Source organism: Urtica dioica, chromosome 4, assembly GCF_054948205.1.
Source record: "Urtica dioica subsp. dioica isolate 48M chromosome 4, U.dioica_male_clone48M_v1_H2, whole genome shotgun sequence".
In the NCBI taxonomy this organism is placed as follows: domain Eukaryota; kingdom Viridiplantae; phylum Streptophyta; class Magnoliopsida; order Rosales; family Urticaceae; genus Urtica; species Urtica dioica.
This window is the reverse complement of record NC_142759.1, coordinates 3,320,343-3,337,828: the sequence shown is the minus strand read 5'-3', so window position 1 is coordinate 3,337,828 and position 17,486 is coordinate 3,320,343. Positions and strand designations below refer to the sequence as shown.

Genomic DNA, 17,486 nt, shown 5'->3' with positions numbered 1-17,486 from the left:
CTTAAATAGTATTTAATATATTGAAATTATAAAATGCTATGTCCTTTTGCAAACAAGCCAATATATTTTTCTACCAGTATTTCGAAAATTGACTTTTCTGTTACCTCTCCTCCACGATCAATGCACTGTGCTTCCGCACTTTCGTTGTCCGACGAAGAGCTATGCCGCCGTTAGATCTCGAATATGTCCGTCCAACGCTCGGCGGAGACGAATAACTCTGCCGCTCTCGGAGTCCAGATCCCGCGGAATTCCACGCCAGTAAACATAATTTTCATCCAGAAAATGGGTATATTCTTGAAGCTCTCGTCGCCAAGAATCCATCGGATTTGGAGTCACTCAATCTCGAGTTCGTATGAGGAAGATATGTATTTTTAGAGTTTTGAATAAATAAAAAATGAAAATTGAGAGAGATAAAGAGAGATAAACATAAAATAGAATGTGATTAAACAAAAATATATTATGCAGACTAAACTGCATGAAACGTTGAAATTGCAAACTAATCAACGTTTTATATGTAGCAAAATAACCATAAAATATGATGTGGCACTTCAGTCCATTTTTTTATTCCCAATTTAGCCCTAATTAATATTCTTTATTATTTTTTAAACAAAATTTAGTCATAATTAAGAAAAATCGTATCTTGAATTATAAACTTATGCAATTACAAAACTCCATGCTCTCTCTCTCTCTCTCTCTCTCTCTCTCTCTCTCTCTCCAAACGACTCCGACGAAATCCACTCCTCAATCCTCTCGAGCTCCCACTTTGATTACCTCCTTACTCTCAATATATTATGCAGACTAAACTGCATGAAACGTTGAAATTGCAAACTAACCAACGTTTTATATGTTTAGCAAAATAACCATAAAATATGATGTGGCACTTCAGTCCATTTTTTTATTCCCAATTTAGCCCTAATTAATATTCCTTATTATTTATTTTTTAAACAAAATTTAGTCATAATTAAGAAAAACCGTATCTTGAATTAGAAACTTATGCAATTACAAAACTCCATGCTCTCTCTCTCTCTCTCTCTCTCTCTCTCTCTCTCTCTCTCTCTCTCTCTCTCTCTCTCCAAACGACTCCGACGAAATCCACTCCTCAATCCTCTCGAGCTCCCACTCTGATTACCTCCTTATTCTCTTGACGTCGATTCCAGCAGATTTCGCATTTTCTCCGCCGATCTCCTCGACGTTGAAACTGTCCCTGCCGCTGTCCAAGGCTGCCGAGGCGTCTTCTGAGTAGCGTCCCCCTGCACACTCAAAGACCCGCGGGACCCGCAGACGAAGCTGCTCTTGATGGCAGTTGATGGCACCTTGCCAGAGACGCAGATGTGAAGCGTGTGGTGCTCACGTGGTCAATTTCGATGATGCCGACAATTCTAAAAGTTTACGGACCTCAAGCTCGTCGCCGTAGAAGAGGTGATGGAGATTAACAATGGCTTCAATATTGGAGTTCTTCAGTATGCATAATCTTATTTTAGTTACATGATATCAACGTTATTATTTATTTGTTGTGATTTTAATTTTTTATTATTATTATTGGAATCGTGGTTTTTATTGTTATTAAGTTTGTATGTTGATTTTATGAAGGTACAAAAGGAAGAGGAAGCTAGGTTTATAACAATTGATGGAAAGAAATTTATATTGAAGCAAATGTATTGACATTGTCTGTTCGAGCACAAAATTGATGAGATTCAGTAATAATCCTCTCTTTCTCTCTCTCTCTCTCATTCACTCGCTCTAGGCTCTGTTTCTTTCTCTATGATCATAATGCCACTTTATGGTATCGACTATATAACGCCGTGAATTTCCTGGATGAAAGAAAGGCACAGAGTTTTTCATTTTCATTTGTGTTTATTCATGTTAATTTATATGTAAATGTGTGTTAATTTCAGTACATTTGTATTTATTTATGTTAATGTCCGTATGTTTGTTGTAAAAACACAGTATTTCGAGCGCTACCGTAATGCTTAGTCAGTCAGATCGACAGTGAAGATCCCAATAAATTTTTTCCAATTTGTTAGGGATTTTTGTAATTTATTATAGAAAGAGTTATTTTTTTATCGTGTTTTATTATTTTTTCCATTTATTTTTGTTATGTTAAGTTATTAATATTTTTATTACTGTTTATCTAATTAAAGGTATTTTTGTCTTTTTAATTTCCATTTATTTTGGTCAACGGCTATTATGCAAAATAAATCAAACGTTAACTATTTAGCGAATTTTAAATTTTGTAATGAGTACATAGCTACATCTTTCAATTTTTGTCTTGACTTGTCAATTTTTTATGACTACTGAAAAATAAGAGAAAAAGCAATTCAATATCCGTTGTTGCTATTAATGAAATAATCAAAAGAGTTAGTGTATTCCGTATATAATAAACGATCAAACAAGCATCAAACAAATTCTATATATATTAAAAGGAAACATCCGAAACTCATCTTGATTAATTCATCATTATAACTATCAGTATAGGAAAGGAATCAAATTTTTAAGATGAAAAAAAAAAAGATGAAGAAATATCAAGAATTTACAACGCTGCGTCAAGAGTTTTCGGAACCTTAGCGCATTTTTGTACCTCGTAAGGTAAAAGGACAGTAAAGTAATTAAACAAAATAAATAAATAAAAAACAATAAAATAAAAAGATTAAAGGCGAAATTGAATACTGGGAAGTGAAGAAAAGGGAAAGAAACAGTCACTTTCATTGCAAACCCAACGGCTCTCTAAATTCAAATTCGAACCTACTAACACAAACACATTTCGCACATCCACACTCTTCTTTCGTATTCTTCTTCTTCTTGGATTCGCTCTGCTCACATAATTCTTCAACTTTTTTTTTTCATATTACCATTTCCATGGAAGACGCACGGTTCGTTGATTCTTCTGAAACCCCACAAACCCTAACTCCAAGCTCGTCGCTTTCTTGGGTCACCAGAGCCAATCTGCCGATCGAAGAGCCCAACGATTCCGCTATGGCCGACGAAGCGGACTCGATGCTCTGCGACTCGGATTCGAGGCTCGTCACGACCGGATTAATGAGATCCGATTCCACAGGTCAGTAATTTTTTGTGGGGGATTTCACAGAAAACCTAAGATTAAATCTACCGCAAAGTCTAAACCCTAGTAATCAACACAGATGACTATTTGATGTTTGTGAACGCCGGTGGAGAGGGCGTGACCGAGGGAGATTCCGACGCGAAATTTCTGAAAGATGATTTCTTTGATGGCGGGAACGTCATGAGAACCAACGAGGAGATTATCGGCGCCGGAGATTTCCCGTTCCTCTACCGATCTGCCCGGTTGGGTGATTTCCGTTATCGGTTCGGAGATATTTTGCCAGGAGAATATCTTGTGGATCTTCATTTCTCCGAAATCATAAACACCAACGGGCCGAAAGGAATGCGGGTTTTTAATGTCTATGTCCAAGAAGACAAGGTATTTCTTGAGCCTCAAAACAAAAACCATGTAATTTTTAGTGTTTGGGATTTATAGATGTGTACCACTGAAATTCCTCAGGTTCTTTCGGAGTTCGATATTTTTTCTGTTGTGGGGGCGAATAAGCCGTTGCAATTAGTTGACTTGAGGGTCTCTGTGAAAGATGACCGAGCGATCTCTGTGAGATTTGAAGGGGTTATTGGAAGCCCAATTATTAGTGGGATTGGAATACGGAGAGCATCAAATGTTTCAGGTAGTCTCGATCCTGATTCTTTAACCAGCCAAGAATTGAGTTTTTTTTTATTATTTATTTAAATTTAACACTTTTTCTCTACTAGATACTAAGATGTCACACGAGCTTCTTAAGTGCGACAACTGTGCAGCGGAGATATTTATTCCTCCGACTCAGGTTCGAAGTGTTTTTTTTAGGATCCTTGTGAAAATGTTACTTTATTTTTGCCTTCCACTTTTCCTTGACCTTGATTTTTTTTTTTTTTTTTTTTGGTTTTTGCAGATGAAATTAATGCAAAAGAAGTCTACGGCAAAGTACGAGAAAAGGATAAAAGAGCTCACAGACCAATGTGAGCTTAAGGCAAACGAATGTTACGAGGCGTGGATGTCTTTAACTACGGCCAATGAGCAACTAAACAAGGTTCGGATGGAACTTGATGATGTGGCAGCCAAGAATCACTCCCAAGGTACTGTCTTTTATATTAGTAGTTCCAGAAAAATGTTTATTACAATGTTTTCCAAATGCGAGAAGTTTTTTAGTGTTTATTAACTTTTTAATTTTTTTTTGGGTTCTGGGTCATTAGATGAAGCTATGAGGAAACAATCTGAAGACTTGGGGAATATCTCAAATAGGTATGAGCATGACAAGAATCGATGGACACTGGCAGTTAATGACTTGCAAGAAAAAATTAAGGTGATCCTTATTGCTTTCATTTTTTGTTTTCTCTCTTAATTAATGTTCCTTGACACAAAGCTTTAAAACTTTAAAAGTGTTGTTGATGGTACACAGCTTATGAAGAGCGAACATATTCAGCTTTCATGCGAAGCACATGACTGCACCGACTTGATTCCCGATTTCAATAAAATGGTCTTTGCCATTCAAGGTTTAGGTATGCTCTCTATTTTGATCTTTCACTCTGTTCTAAATCACTCTTGCTTTTTAAACTTGATGAAATTGTCGAACTGTTTCAGTTGCACAGTGCGAGGATCTTAAAATGAAGTACAGCGAAGAGCAGGCTCAGAGAAAGAAGCTCTTTAACGAGGTTCAGGATGCTAAAGGTATTCTCTTGACCCTGTCTCAAGCTATAAGCTAAAAATCCCGCTTATTCTAAGTACATAAGAAATTTTCAGGGAATATAAGAGTGTTTTGTCGCTGCCGACCTTTGAACAAGGGAGAGATAGCTTCTGGGTGCACGACGGTCGTAGACTTTGACGCGGCAAAAGACGGGTCTCTTGGAATCATAACAAACGCTTCGACGAAAAAGTCATTCAAATTCGACAGAGTTTATACACCGAAAGACGACCAAGGTACCGATCAATCACATCTTGTTATCCTGCTGAAATAAGTGTGAAAAGAAGAAAAAATGTGGCTTAGTGTTAAGAACTGGTATATCTATATTAGTGGAAGTATAGAAGAAAGGAAATACAAAATTTATATTACTGTGGAAAAAAAAGGAAATACAGTGAGAGATGTGACATTCTAGAGGTTCATGCTCTTGCTAACTAATCCATTTTATTTATAAGCTAGCTTGACCTTAAAGCATTCCCAACACGTTGGTGATTTTTATTTTTATTTTTTTATTTTATTTTTGGGGCAGTGGATGTATTTGCGGATGCGTCGCCAATGGTGATCTCGGTGCTTGATGGCTACAATGTCTGCATATTCGCTTACGGCCAAACAGGGACCGGAAAGACTTTCACAATGGAGGGCACCGAGCAGAATAGGGGAGTCAATTACAGGACCCTCGAAAAACTCTTCGAGATTGCGAAAGAGAGGAGCGACACTTTTACGTATGAAATCTCTGTCAGCGTGCTTGAAGTCTACAACGAGCAGATCAGAGACTTGTTAGGCGGACCAACACAGTCTAAGAAGTAAGATTTACTCCTTTCTTTTTCTTCTTCTTCTTCTTATTATTATTATTATTATGAAGCAGGGACAAAGCTGGGCAGATTAATTGATTTTTTTTTACTAGGCTGGAGATAAAACAAGCATCTGAAGGGTCTCATCCTGTTCCCGGGATCGTTGAAGCGAAAGTCAACAATATCGGTCAAGTCTGGTCTGTGCTTCAAGCCGGGAGCAACGCTAGAGCGACGAGTAGCAACAATGTGAACGAGCACAGCAGTCGGTCTCATTGGTAATACAAATCTTTTCTTTTCTCTTTTCGGTTTTGTTGGGTTCATTTTTTTTTTTCTTCTGATTGGATTGATTATAGATAGAGATGATGGCTTTTTTGTTCAGCTTGCTCTGCATAATGGTTAAAGCTAAGAACTTGATGAACGGGGAGTGTACGAAGAGCAAGCTTTGGCTGGTTGATTTGGCAGGCAGTGAGAGGCTCGCGAAAACAGACGTCCAAGGAGAGAGACTCAAAGAAGCTCAGAATATAAACAAGTCTCTATCGGCTCTCGGAGATGTGATATCTGCGTTAGCAAATAAAAGCAGTCATATTCCTTACAGGTTTAGTTTCCTTTTTTTTATTTTTTATTTTATTTGGTCTCTTTTGATAACTCGATGTTTTTCTTGCGTTTCTATTTCAGGAACTCCAAATTGACACATCTTCTTCAAGATTCGTTAGGTAAGTTAAACAAAAGAAGAAGGTGTACAATGCCAAAACTCGAGATACACAACAGAGTTATAATGGCGTGTTGTTGTTTCTTTTTTTCAGGGGGTGATTCGAAAACGTTAATGTTCGTGCAAATAAGCCCTTCGGATCAGGACTCGGGCGAGACAGTGAGTTCTTTGACTTTTGCTACACGGGTCCGTGGGATCGAGTTGGTACCTGCGAGGAAACAAGTGGATACAGCTGAACTCCAAAAGACAAAAGCCATGGTTAGTGAGTTAGTTAGCGCTGGAATAACATGAATAAATAGGTGGTTTTATCATAGTAATTTTGATTTATCTTTTTTTTTTTTTTATCTCTCGAAAGCTTGAAAAGGCGAGACAGGAAGCTCGGTCAAAAGATGAATCGTTAAAGAAGCTCGAAGAGAGTTTGCATAGCTTGGAGAGTAAGGCAAAGGGGAAGGATCAAACCCACAAAAACCAACAAGATAAGATCAGAGAGCTCGAGAACCAGCTCGAGACAAGGACAAGCTTGCATAGCCAATCAGAAAAGCAAGTCTCGCAACTTTCCGATAGACTGAAAGGGAAGGAAGAAATTTGTTGCTCTCTCCAGTATAAGGTTTGACTTTTGACTCTTCTCGTTTTTTTTTTTCTTGGAGTACTGACCGGAGCGTTGAAAACTTGTGACGCAGGTTAAAGAGCTGGAGGTCAAGCTTAGAGACCAACACCAATCTGAATCCTTATCTTTCCAACAAAAGGTCTGTAATAAGCATAGCCAATGACTGAAACGAAAACAAGTCTCATGAATAAATTATTTTTTTTTCCCTTGTGACTGAATCAGATGAAGGATCTTGAAACCAAGCTGAAGGACCAAGTACAAGAAGCCGAATATCAAGCTTCTATGCTTCACCAGAAGGTCATAATTGTCTTCCTTCTTTTTTTCCTTTTTCTTTTTCCTATAACTTTGAAACTGTCTCTTCATTTTGGTTTTTTTCCTTTTACAGGTCAGAGAACTCGAGATCAAACTGAAGGAGCAAGAACAACACAACCAAGACTCCACTTTACTTCACCAAAAAGTAAACCATACTAACAAAAATCCCATAAAGATGACTTTTTTTTTTTTTTTTTTTTTGTCAAGTACTAATGATGTGTTGTATATAAAAACTTGTGATTGCCCAGATTAAGGAACTCGAAGAGAAACTGGATCAAGAGAGACAAGCTCGGCGCGCTCGCGATTTAGCCGAGGCCGCGATAAAGTCGACGCCCATCGAGGTGAAAGCCTGCATCAGAGACGAGCCGATGAGCGAGGTCGAGCCGTACATTCTGAGGTGTTCTGACTCGGTGAACCGGCCGGTGAGTCAAGGGTCAATGAGAGGGAACGATTCAGCGTCGGTCCAAGGGACGAGAAGGAAGAGAGAGTTCTTCAGGAGCGGCGGCGACACAGAGAACAACTACGTCACGGGGGTCTCGAGCGGATTCAACAGTAACAGCTACAAGATCAGGAAATCAGACCCGCCTAAGAGCACGAGAGTCACGAGAACGACAACGACAGCGAAGCCTGTTGTTGGTGCTGCGAAGCTGATGGGGGCTCAGAAGAGAGTGGTCGCCAGAGATCAGGCTCAAGATAACAAGAAGAAGATTTGGTCAAGATAATTTTTTTTTAATTCTTTCTTTCTTTTCTTTTGAGCACATCAACAGCATTTTCTTTATGCTGTTGTCTTTCTTTTTGTACATTGCTTTCTTCTGTACTGTATGGCTTTTTTTCTCAACAGAATTGTGTATGAGGTTTTTAACTAGTTTTTCTTTTTCTTTTTCAAATTGCACTGTGGGTTTGGCCATATTTTGGTCATTTAGCTCTCACTTACGTTTCTTACCTTTTTTTAATTAATTTATTTATGCAATGGTTGCATATGTAAAGCCTCTGTCTGCCTTTTAACCAACAAAAACAATTAATAAAATGCTCTAAAATGGATAGATTGAGTAAAAAAAATTGCTAACCACCACGTCGTTAATCTGATGATGTCAACTTAAGTGGAATGCGCAGAAAGGAAGCCATACAATGAACAATCTGAGGATAAAAGGTCAAGGTTTGGCAAAGAAACAGTCTCGAAGGAAATGTAAAAATGTTTAAAGATGTCCGAATCAGATGCCTAATTAGACAAACTTTGGTAAGTAGAGTAAAGAAATGAAAGTTCGGCGAATAAACTCTAACGAATCAGACCTTGTTTGGTGGTGGACAAGTTTCGTCGAGCTCGTCAATAATTTCTAATTCGGAAAATCATTAAAGGCAAAGTTGTCCAAATTTAAATAAAATCGGTAACTTAAATGAGCTAGTTTGTGTATTTGAAATATTGATATTTAAATGAGTATTTTAATCTCAATCCTCATGAAGTCGAGGGGACAAATTTGAATAAAGAAAATTCGGGGACAAATTTAAAAAATTCATATCTATATGAGCATATATTATGAATACATTTTATCTTTCATGGAATTTTTTTACTCTATGCAAATCCAAAATCTACTACAATAATCAATACTCGGTTTGAAACTCACCTAATGTAGTTATCAAACAGGGCATAACCTTCAATAACCCCTTAAATTAACAATCAATTTGTTGAACTGCAATATAACCTAAGCGCCGGCTACGAGTGGGAATTTTGAATGAGCATTCGAATAAATTAAGTGGTTGGTAATTCTATATATAATATGATGTCAACCTAACTTATGTTATGTTTATTTTAGCGTCATCTGTTTTATTACAGGACTAGCTAGTAAGTTTATTGAATGATATTTTGTGATCTTGTGTTGCTAGTTTGCGTGACAAAACTCAAGTGACAGCTCAAACCTATCTTTAACGGCTACAAATCATATATTTTAACCACTGTAAGTTAAGAACTATAAAATGGATTAAAGTTTTACGTGTATATACATACATATATATATATATATAATCTCAATTTATATATATATATATATATATATATATATATATATATATATATATATAATCTCAATTTAATCCAAGTACTTAAAGCATCTCTAGTTGAGAACTCTATCATTATATATAGAGTTCTCCAATAATAAAAATACTAAAACTCTAAAACTATATATTTAGCGTAATCTTGACATCAAATAAACAGTGTTACACTAAATTTAGTGTAACAATGTTCATTTGCTGTCAAGATTACACAAAATAGCATTATTATAATATAATTAATTCATAATCTTTAATTAAAAGTACATATTTTAATTAATCAAAGTTTAATACATATATGTTTTTAACCGTTTGAAGTTTTGTTTATAATCCAAATTAATTTCTTCAATACCATTTCAATTAAACCAATAATAAAAAAAGTTTATAAATATCAAACCAAATTAAGCCGATAATTAATAATAATAATTTATAGATATCAAAGATAATTAATTCGATAATTAAAAGATAATACTACAAATACTATTACTAAAATTACAAGAAAAATACTAATACAAAGATTAAAAAAAACGATAAAAAATAGTTAAACTTATAAAACAACAATAGCAATAAAAGTCCCTAAAAAAATAGCAATAAATTTTTTTTAATGGTGTATTATTTATTTCCTAAAAAATGTGGTATTATCTATATAATGAGCTTTATTAATTTTCACTTTTGTTAAGTACATTTTTTATTTTTAAATAATTTATTATTGATTTATACTACATGTTACACATAATTGATACATAAAAAATAATTCTTATATATCTAATTAGACATTACAAATAACTAATAAACTTAAGATACTTAATCTAAAAGCATTTAGATGAAAGAACCTTATCAAAAAGCATATTATTAGAATATTCCTTTTAGTTTAAGATATAGTGTAATACAATGGAGAAAAAATATATTTGATTTAAAAGTTACATCAAATTTGATGTAAAAATTACACCAAATCTGATATCTTTATTGGAGATGCTCTTAGGACCGAGGCAAGTTGAGAACGGGAGGTGTATATCTCCCTATTCTTTAATCCATTTTTAATTCAGAATTGTATGATTTTTATTTTTTATCTCTAGAAAAAAAATATCTTTATACATCCCCATCCCTAAGTTCACATCGGTCTATAACCGGATCATAATCAATTTATAATTGTGTTCACTGAAATTATGCGAAATAATATATTAAAGTAATAATGAATATTATAATGCATGATCTCAAGTCAGTACTAAATATTAAGTTTAATATATAATTTGATACACAGCTAATATATTCAAACAGGATGTTAGATGTTGCCTAAAAAATTAATATAAAATGTGATATTAAACTAAATTTGTCTGTGGATAATTGCTATCCAACATGAAGTCCCTATACTAGTGATAACCCTCAATAAAAAAGAATATATTAATTTATGTTAAGATTTTCATAGATTTTATTTAGTGACTATAGAATCCTCATTTAAAAATGGTATAATCTTCCGATTAATATAGTGAAAACACAACGAAGACGGCTTTAAAGAGAAGTATGGCAACTTGACTAGTGATCACATAGTGAAAGGTGAGAGAATGAGATATATATTAGTTCTATAATTTCTATTTTCTATTTGAAGAGATAAAAGAAGAAGTGACCGAAGTGGATTTTGTTACTTAAATTATGAGGAAGACGCCATAAAGGATATGATGATGATGATGCGATAAGTAACTATAGTATTTTTCTCGTTTCTGTGGGACCCACTTTGTCCCACTTTCCCAACACGTCATCACAGAACAAGAGCCCAAAACACTATCGGCCTAGAAACGTTATTATACCATGATGACACGTTTGATTAGTTAATTTGGCAGCGTTGAGAGAGAGAGGATAACTATTGTTTTTCTTCCTCTTTCTATATTCATAATAATTCGTTCACACTTGACGAGTTACATAATGTAGTTGGGAAATATACATTTGTGATATATCTAATAATTATAATCATAAATGTAATATTATTAATATGTTTTTTGTATTAGTATTTTAAATTAGTAGATTTAATTTGCAAGTTTAAATAGACTACTAAATATTATACGTTGAGCTAATTGAGAACATTTACGAGAACCCTTACTACAACGTACGTATTATATAATAAATCAATCAGTCGTTGTATAAGAAATAATAATTGAGGAAGACCATGCTATCACGCGTCAACGTTTATTGGTTCATTAGTTCATATGTTCATGCTTTCGAGCGCTAACATCAACGCTATGAATCTGGGTTTGTCTAATTTTTTTTTTATAATAATATTATTAGGTGTAAGTTTATTGCTATTTAGATCTTACATATTAAATCTAATACATAATACTGTACAAATAAATATATATCTATATATAGTGATGGTTTAAAAAAAATGGTATAATTCTTATATCTGGCTTCTACAATGATTATAAATAATCGACTAGAAAATTATCAACATTAAATATTTAGATTACACGTAATTGAAAAAACATCAGTTTATAAGCTTGTATAAGTTAAAACATATCGTAATTAGGAATACTAATTTAATGACGTGCATGATAAGATATAGTGTGGAGTAGAGTTGCACCATAAAATTCCTCATGCACAAATATATATATATATATATATACATATATACATATATATATATACATATATACATATATATATGTATATATATATATGTATATATGTATATATATATATATATATATATATATATATATATATATATATATAGTTCATGAGGTTCCTGAGGGATGTATCATGTATGTTGTTGTGACTTGTGAAGTTGACAAGGTGATATATATAGTTGACATCACGAAGCACAACCTAACCAATGAAAACAAAATACAAATAAAATATTAAATCCACTTAGACGTAGAAGTGTCATCACGTTAATCACGCTACTACATGCCCTAAAACTCTTTTTACTCACCCATCTCTCTCTCTCTCTCTCTCTCTCTCTCTCTCTCTCTCTCTCTCTCTCATGTTTTCATAAAAAAAAAATTATTATATTTTGTCCGGAAAAAGAAAGTAGTATGAGAAATGTATGCATATGAATTTTTGCAGAGAATAAAACAAAGTGTGTAAAATTAATGATTGATTGCCAAGCTTTAGAGGAGGGTTTGTGTATCAGTGTATGTGACTTTATTGAGATTGGTACGAAAAAGCACCAACAAGATGTAAAAAAGAAAAGTGGACCTAGAAGCAAGAGATATAGAGGACCTTTATTAAGTGTCGCATATTATTATAAATAAGCCTAAGGAATGTTGTACTAAATTTACACACACACACACACACATATACACGTATATATAATACATACGTATAGTTAATTCTAATCATATATATATATATATATATATATATATATATCAGAGTACATGATGATATCAACAGTGGCAGCCGAGACAAAGAAGGGTTTCGTGGTAGGAAGTCTTTAGTTGTTCGTACTTTGAAATTTTGAAATAATTGTCTTACTATTTTTTTTACGTTGTTAAAATTTAAGAAGGTAGGGTTTCGTTATATATAGCTATATTTAACATGCTACGAATACACACACATGTATAAATATGTGTACCCTATATCACACGACTAGATCAGAGCAATAATATAGAGATCCAACGATATTTACTGTTGGATCATTTAAGTAACATTTAATAATTACTGCTATATAATAATTTATCGAATAGTACGTCAATAATTATTGTTAATTACAGGCTGTACTGTTACTTATATATACGCGTACGTGAATGCATCTATGCCACAAGATAGCAATAACCTTTTCTATTAGATTTTATCTGAGAAATAAACAATTGAATTTTCACTTAAGGGAGTGTAAAAAAAAAACTACTAAACGCTCTATCTCTAAATACCTCTCGCTTATCTAGAGCGATGGCATTGAGAAGAAAAAAGATAATAAGATTCCCTATCATTGAAACCCCTTTGATCAGTATCGGCTCTGTGTTCAAAGAGTCTAAAAAGCTAAAACATACAAAACACATTATTTGAGTATAGTAACGTTTGTTTTTTTCTTTTTTGTGAATACACAAAATCACCGAACCCTAGAACGCTTTTTTCATTTTTATTCCCATTCAAATGTTGACAGTCTCTCATTGAATTCACTTTCAAACCACCACTTTTTCAGACACCACCAAATCACTACACTACACACTGCGATTAATTATTACCAGCCAAGTGAGCCCATACATGCTTATATATATACATGTGTGTGTGCGTGTATATATTATATATAGATATAGTGAGAGAGAGAGAGAGAGTAATATATAGGGTAAATTAATTTGGACACATAGGAAAGTAACTGAACGTTAATTTTACCCTGGCAAAATTGGAAGTACACACTGTTAGAGAAGTGAGTTTCTGTTTCATTTTTTTTAATTTTTCATCAGAAACATTGTGTATTATTCATAGATAGGCTGGTCAGAGAAAGACTCAGTTAAATTGATAGAGACAGTGAGGACAGTAAGAGAGTTTGATCAGTTCTGGATGGATAGAAAAATAGATACAGGTTCTGACTCATAATATTGAACACAAAACAAAACCAAAGATATATACCATTAATTAATTGATTCCTCTTTCCTAATTAATAACAGTCCAAAATTCACCACAGATCCCAAAGTCATCAACAATGAAAGAGACATATGATCATCCCCGGCAACTAAGGCCTAGAAAAAACAACATAGGTCAGTTTTTCACCCAACAGAAACTAAATAACAAGTATAATATATAATATATATACATATATATACACAAATACACATACTCCATTATATTGAACAAGATCATTGACTTTTTTAGTACAAATACGTATAATGTCGTTTAATATAATAAGATGATATAAAAATGAGATCCTCTTTTTTGGGGACGAAATGCTTTCTTTTCTCCTTTTGGATAATAGTTCATTTGTCATCGCTAATTATAAAACTTTTACACTTGGATATGCACCGAACGAAAAGCAAACACAACTTTCAAATAGAAAAAAGAAGGATTAAAAAATACATATTATATATGCCTAAATGGTCTTGTACAAATGTTTAAAAAAAAAAAAACCTTTGCTAAATTATTAATAACGATAATAAAAAAAACATAATATATTTGGTCAATACAACATCTTAATCGCCTATAAAATATTTAAGTACTTGATATAAAAAGATAACAATAATAATTAATTATGAGACCTGTTGTTGAATCGGATGGTTTTCCTAGGGCAAGGAAGCGCTGAATTGGTGCAAATCGGCACTCGTACTATTCGCAGTCCAATTCACGTTGTTATTGATCCAATTAGTACCTCCGGTCACGCTTTCAATATTCCCATCATTTCCCTGATGAACTGCGTTGTTCACATTCACACCTTGATGCTGATTATGATGATGATGGGCTTGAGCTAATTGCACCACTTGATCCGATCCGAAGAACCACTGATCCATATTTCCGGTGTGATTACTATCAGATCCGATGACCATCCGATCGTCGCGATTCCCCAACTTCCTCTCGCCGCCACCAAAGTCGTGGGGTAATAAGGGTTTCGAGATCTCCAGATTCTGAAACAGAATCGGCACCGCCGTCTGGTAAGGCTTATTCGTGGGCTTGGCCGCGTAAACGGCGTTACTATTGACGCCGTTATTACCGAACAGAAGAGCGAGCCTTTGCTGTTGGAGCTTCCAGTGGAGGTCTTGGTTGATCGAGCTCAACGACTCGATCGACGAAGCCAAGCTCGATGGGTTATTGTTGTTGTTGCTGTTGTTGTTCGAACCACTCGCCAGAGAAAGCAGTGAATTATGGGTGTTGATATTATTATTAGGGTTTTGATGGTAATCGAAGAGAGAAGCGGTGGTGTTGGAGGTGGTGGCGAGGTTGAAATCCATGGCCGGAGAGATTCCGTGGAAGAGCATGAAGTGGCTGTTGTTGTTGGCGTTGGAAGAGGACGACGAGTCTTTGCTGACGTGGCGGTCGTCGGCGGAGGAGGACTTGAGTTTCTTGTTTTTTCGGCAGCCGCCGCCGACGGGGACGTTACGGAGAGCGCCGCCACGTGTCCAGTATCGACGGCAGGTCTTGCAGAAGTGACGTGGCTGGGTGAGGCTGTAGTTGTTGTAGTAGCAGAACTTGGTGTTGGGAGAGTCGCATCTAGGGCACTTTTGCGGCGGGGCTTGCTCCGCCGCCGCGCGGGTCGCCGGAGAGGGGTTTTTACGGTGGCCGGACGAGGGCTGGGCTGTCTCCTCCTTCGGGTTGGTGGGCTTGGTGGCGTTGGACATGGCTTGGATTGTTCTGAGGGAAAGGAAAAAGGGAAGGGAAAGTTATGGTAAAGGCAAAATGATATATTATTATTATTATTATAATATTATATTATAGGGAGTGAAAATATGGTTTGCTTTTGGGAGAGGGAAATGGAGATGGGTTTTCAATGGGTTTCATGCATGATTTTTGAAGCGGAAGAGAAGAAGGGCTATTTGGGTTGAGAGAGTATAGTGGGTGGGTGGGTTTTGATGCTTGTGATCTTCATCAAAGAGAGATATGTGTGTATTTTAGATCTGATTTTGAAAAGGCTTTAGAGAGGAGAAGAGAAAGAGAGAGGCTAGAAACGGAAGGCGGTCTATATATCTATCTATATATGTGTGTATATATGAGAGAGAGAGAGAGAGACTGTGTGTTTGAGTAGTTTTACTAGAGACAAAAGAGACTAGACATGTATATGCGTGTAATATGAAACGGATTTGGAAAAAGAGGGTGAGAGATCATATCCACAACTTCCACTACTACAATAAGAGACAAGTAAACAGAATTTCATTGATGATTGTTATATAAATTAGCAAAAAGAACACACATGGATATGTAACTATATATATGTTTCGTTGCATAATAAATTCTCGATGCATATAAATGTCCACAAGCTAATAAATTTCATATCATCTAGTTTGTTTTTATAATATATTATATGTATATTGGCCATAATTGGAAATCGCTTTAAATTTAGAGGGTCGAATATTTTGTTTGTGTAGTATATGTAATCTAAAATTCCGAATTAGTAAAATTCTATGATCTAATCTAAAAGTAATCTACATTCTAACAAGGTGTGTATATATAGCTTAACTTATTAAAACCACAAAAAAAATCTCTTTAATTTAGACTAAAATGCGAAAAAACCAGCAGCCCAAATTCTATTTTAATATATGATTTTTCCTAGATGCCTCAGATTTAAAAAAAAAAATCATTCAAAGAAAAATTCAAATTCAAATTCAAATCCTAAACTAACCAATAAAAATCTCAATTAAACAGTGAAATTTTTATTTTATAACTATTGAAGTGGTAGTAATGCAATAAGTTTGGTAGAAAATTATGGAAAGAATATGGGCATGGATGGTAATATTGTATGATATATAAAAGTGGGAACATGAGAAAGAAGTAAGTGGTGATGGGGATAGGTGTAGCAGAGCAGTATTTGCAGAGTGAAGTACTGTAGAAGCAAAGAGAAGAGAAGTATAGTGAGAGTGAGAATAGTAGGGATATAGAGAGAGATATAGTGGTACTAGTACTAGTAGTAGTAGCTTAGTAGGGTGTTGAGGCTGAGTTAAAATCTGATCATCAAAACCAGACAGTTGATCATCAGAGAACAGTAAAGCAGTGGGTCTCTCTCTGCACATTTTGTCTATTCCTTCCCATGTAATGTCCCTTTTGAAACCCTTCTATGTTTGTTTGATTTATTTATTTTTATTTTTATTTTTATTTATTATTATTTTTTTTTTTATCCCTTACCCTTAAGACTCTCAGAGCATGTTGCCTATATTTTATATACTTTAAATTTAATTATACATGCTCACAACAAAAGACCACAAATCAGTTTCCCACCATATTTTTTTCGTTGACATATAACGAAAAAAATTGTCAACGAAAAAAATTAGAGAACCACCACAACTAAAAATCAACTTATTTGAGACTTGAAAAACCTTCCACGTGGGCTTGAATGGAAACCCCACAATAAAGTTGTTCCCAGACGAACCCAATGACCAAAAAAAAAAAAAAAAGAACTGCATTTTTTTTCTTGCGCTGTTAATTAAATTTTATAACAAATCTCGGCGATAAAAACTAAAAGAATATGGTCGGGTTACTATTAATTAACAAAATCCAGTGTTAAGTTAATAGTGTCAACGACCTGGTGTTTGCAGGTTGTGATATTTTAAGAAAAGAGAGACATATATATATTATAAGGATTTTGACTAAATACTCTAAATGAGTATTATAGCTCTTTTAGAAAGCACGTCACGATTCGAGCTAAAACATCAATA

General features: G+C 34.5%; 2 protein-coding genes across 2 annotated transcripts; one reads left to right on the top strand and one right to left on the bottom strand.

The window, feature by feature from the left end:
- Positions 1–2,671: 2,671 nt before the first annotated feature.
- LOC149399345 (Di-glucose binding protein with Kinesin motor domain-containing protein) lies at positions 2,672–8,034 on the top strand. The gene is made up of 19 exons (XM_089611849.1): positions 2,672–3,055; positions 3,138–3,436; positions 3,518–3,689; positions 3,775–3,845; positions 3,951–4,134; positions 4,252–4,361; positions 4,458–4,557; positions 4,640–4,726; positions 4,799–4,975; positions 5,266–5,539; positions 5,641–5,802; positions 5,907–6,122; positions 6,203–6,240; positions 6,331–6,494; positions 6,592–6,843; positions 6,917–6,982; positions 7,066–7,140; positions 7,229–7,300; positions 7,404–8,034. The coding sequence occupies exons 1-19, from the start codon at positions 2,857–2,859 to the stop codon at positions 7,875–7,877; spliced, it is 3,192 nt and encodes a 1,063-aa protein (XP_089467975.1). The 5' UTR covers positions 2,672–2,856; the 3' UTR covers positions 7,878–8,034.
- Positions 8,035–14,179: 6,145 nt separating this feature from the next.
- On the bottom strand, positions 14,180–15,833 carry DOF4.7 (DNA binding with one finger 4.7). The gene has a single exon (XM_089610310.1). The coding sequence runs from the start codon at positions 15,456–15,458 to the stop codon at positions 14,409–14,411; it is 1,050 nt and encodes a 349-aa protein (XP_089466436.1). The 5' UTR covers positions 15,459–15,833; the 3' UTR covers positions 14,180–14,408.
- Between the last annotated feature and the right edge of the window lie 1,653 nt (positions 15,834–17,486).

Coding starts and splice junctions, on each gene's coding strand:
- LOC149399345 (XM_089611849.1), top strand. CDS start 2,857: ATGGAAGACGCACGGTTCGTTGATTCTTCTGAAACCCCACAAACCCTA. Junction 4,362..4,457: donor ACTTGCAAGAAAAAATTAAG/GTGATCCTTATT, acceptor GATGGTACACAG/CTTATGAAGAGCGAACATAT. Junction 6,123..6,202: donor AGCAGTCATATTCCTTACAG/GTTTAGTTTCCT, acceptor TTTCTATTTCAG/GAACTCCAAATTGACACATC.
- DOF4.7 (XM_089610310.1), bottom strand. CDS start 15,458: ATGTCCAACGCCACCAAGCCCACCAACCCGAAGGAGGAGACAGCCCAG.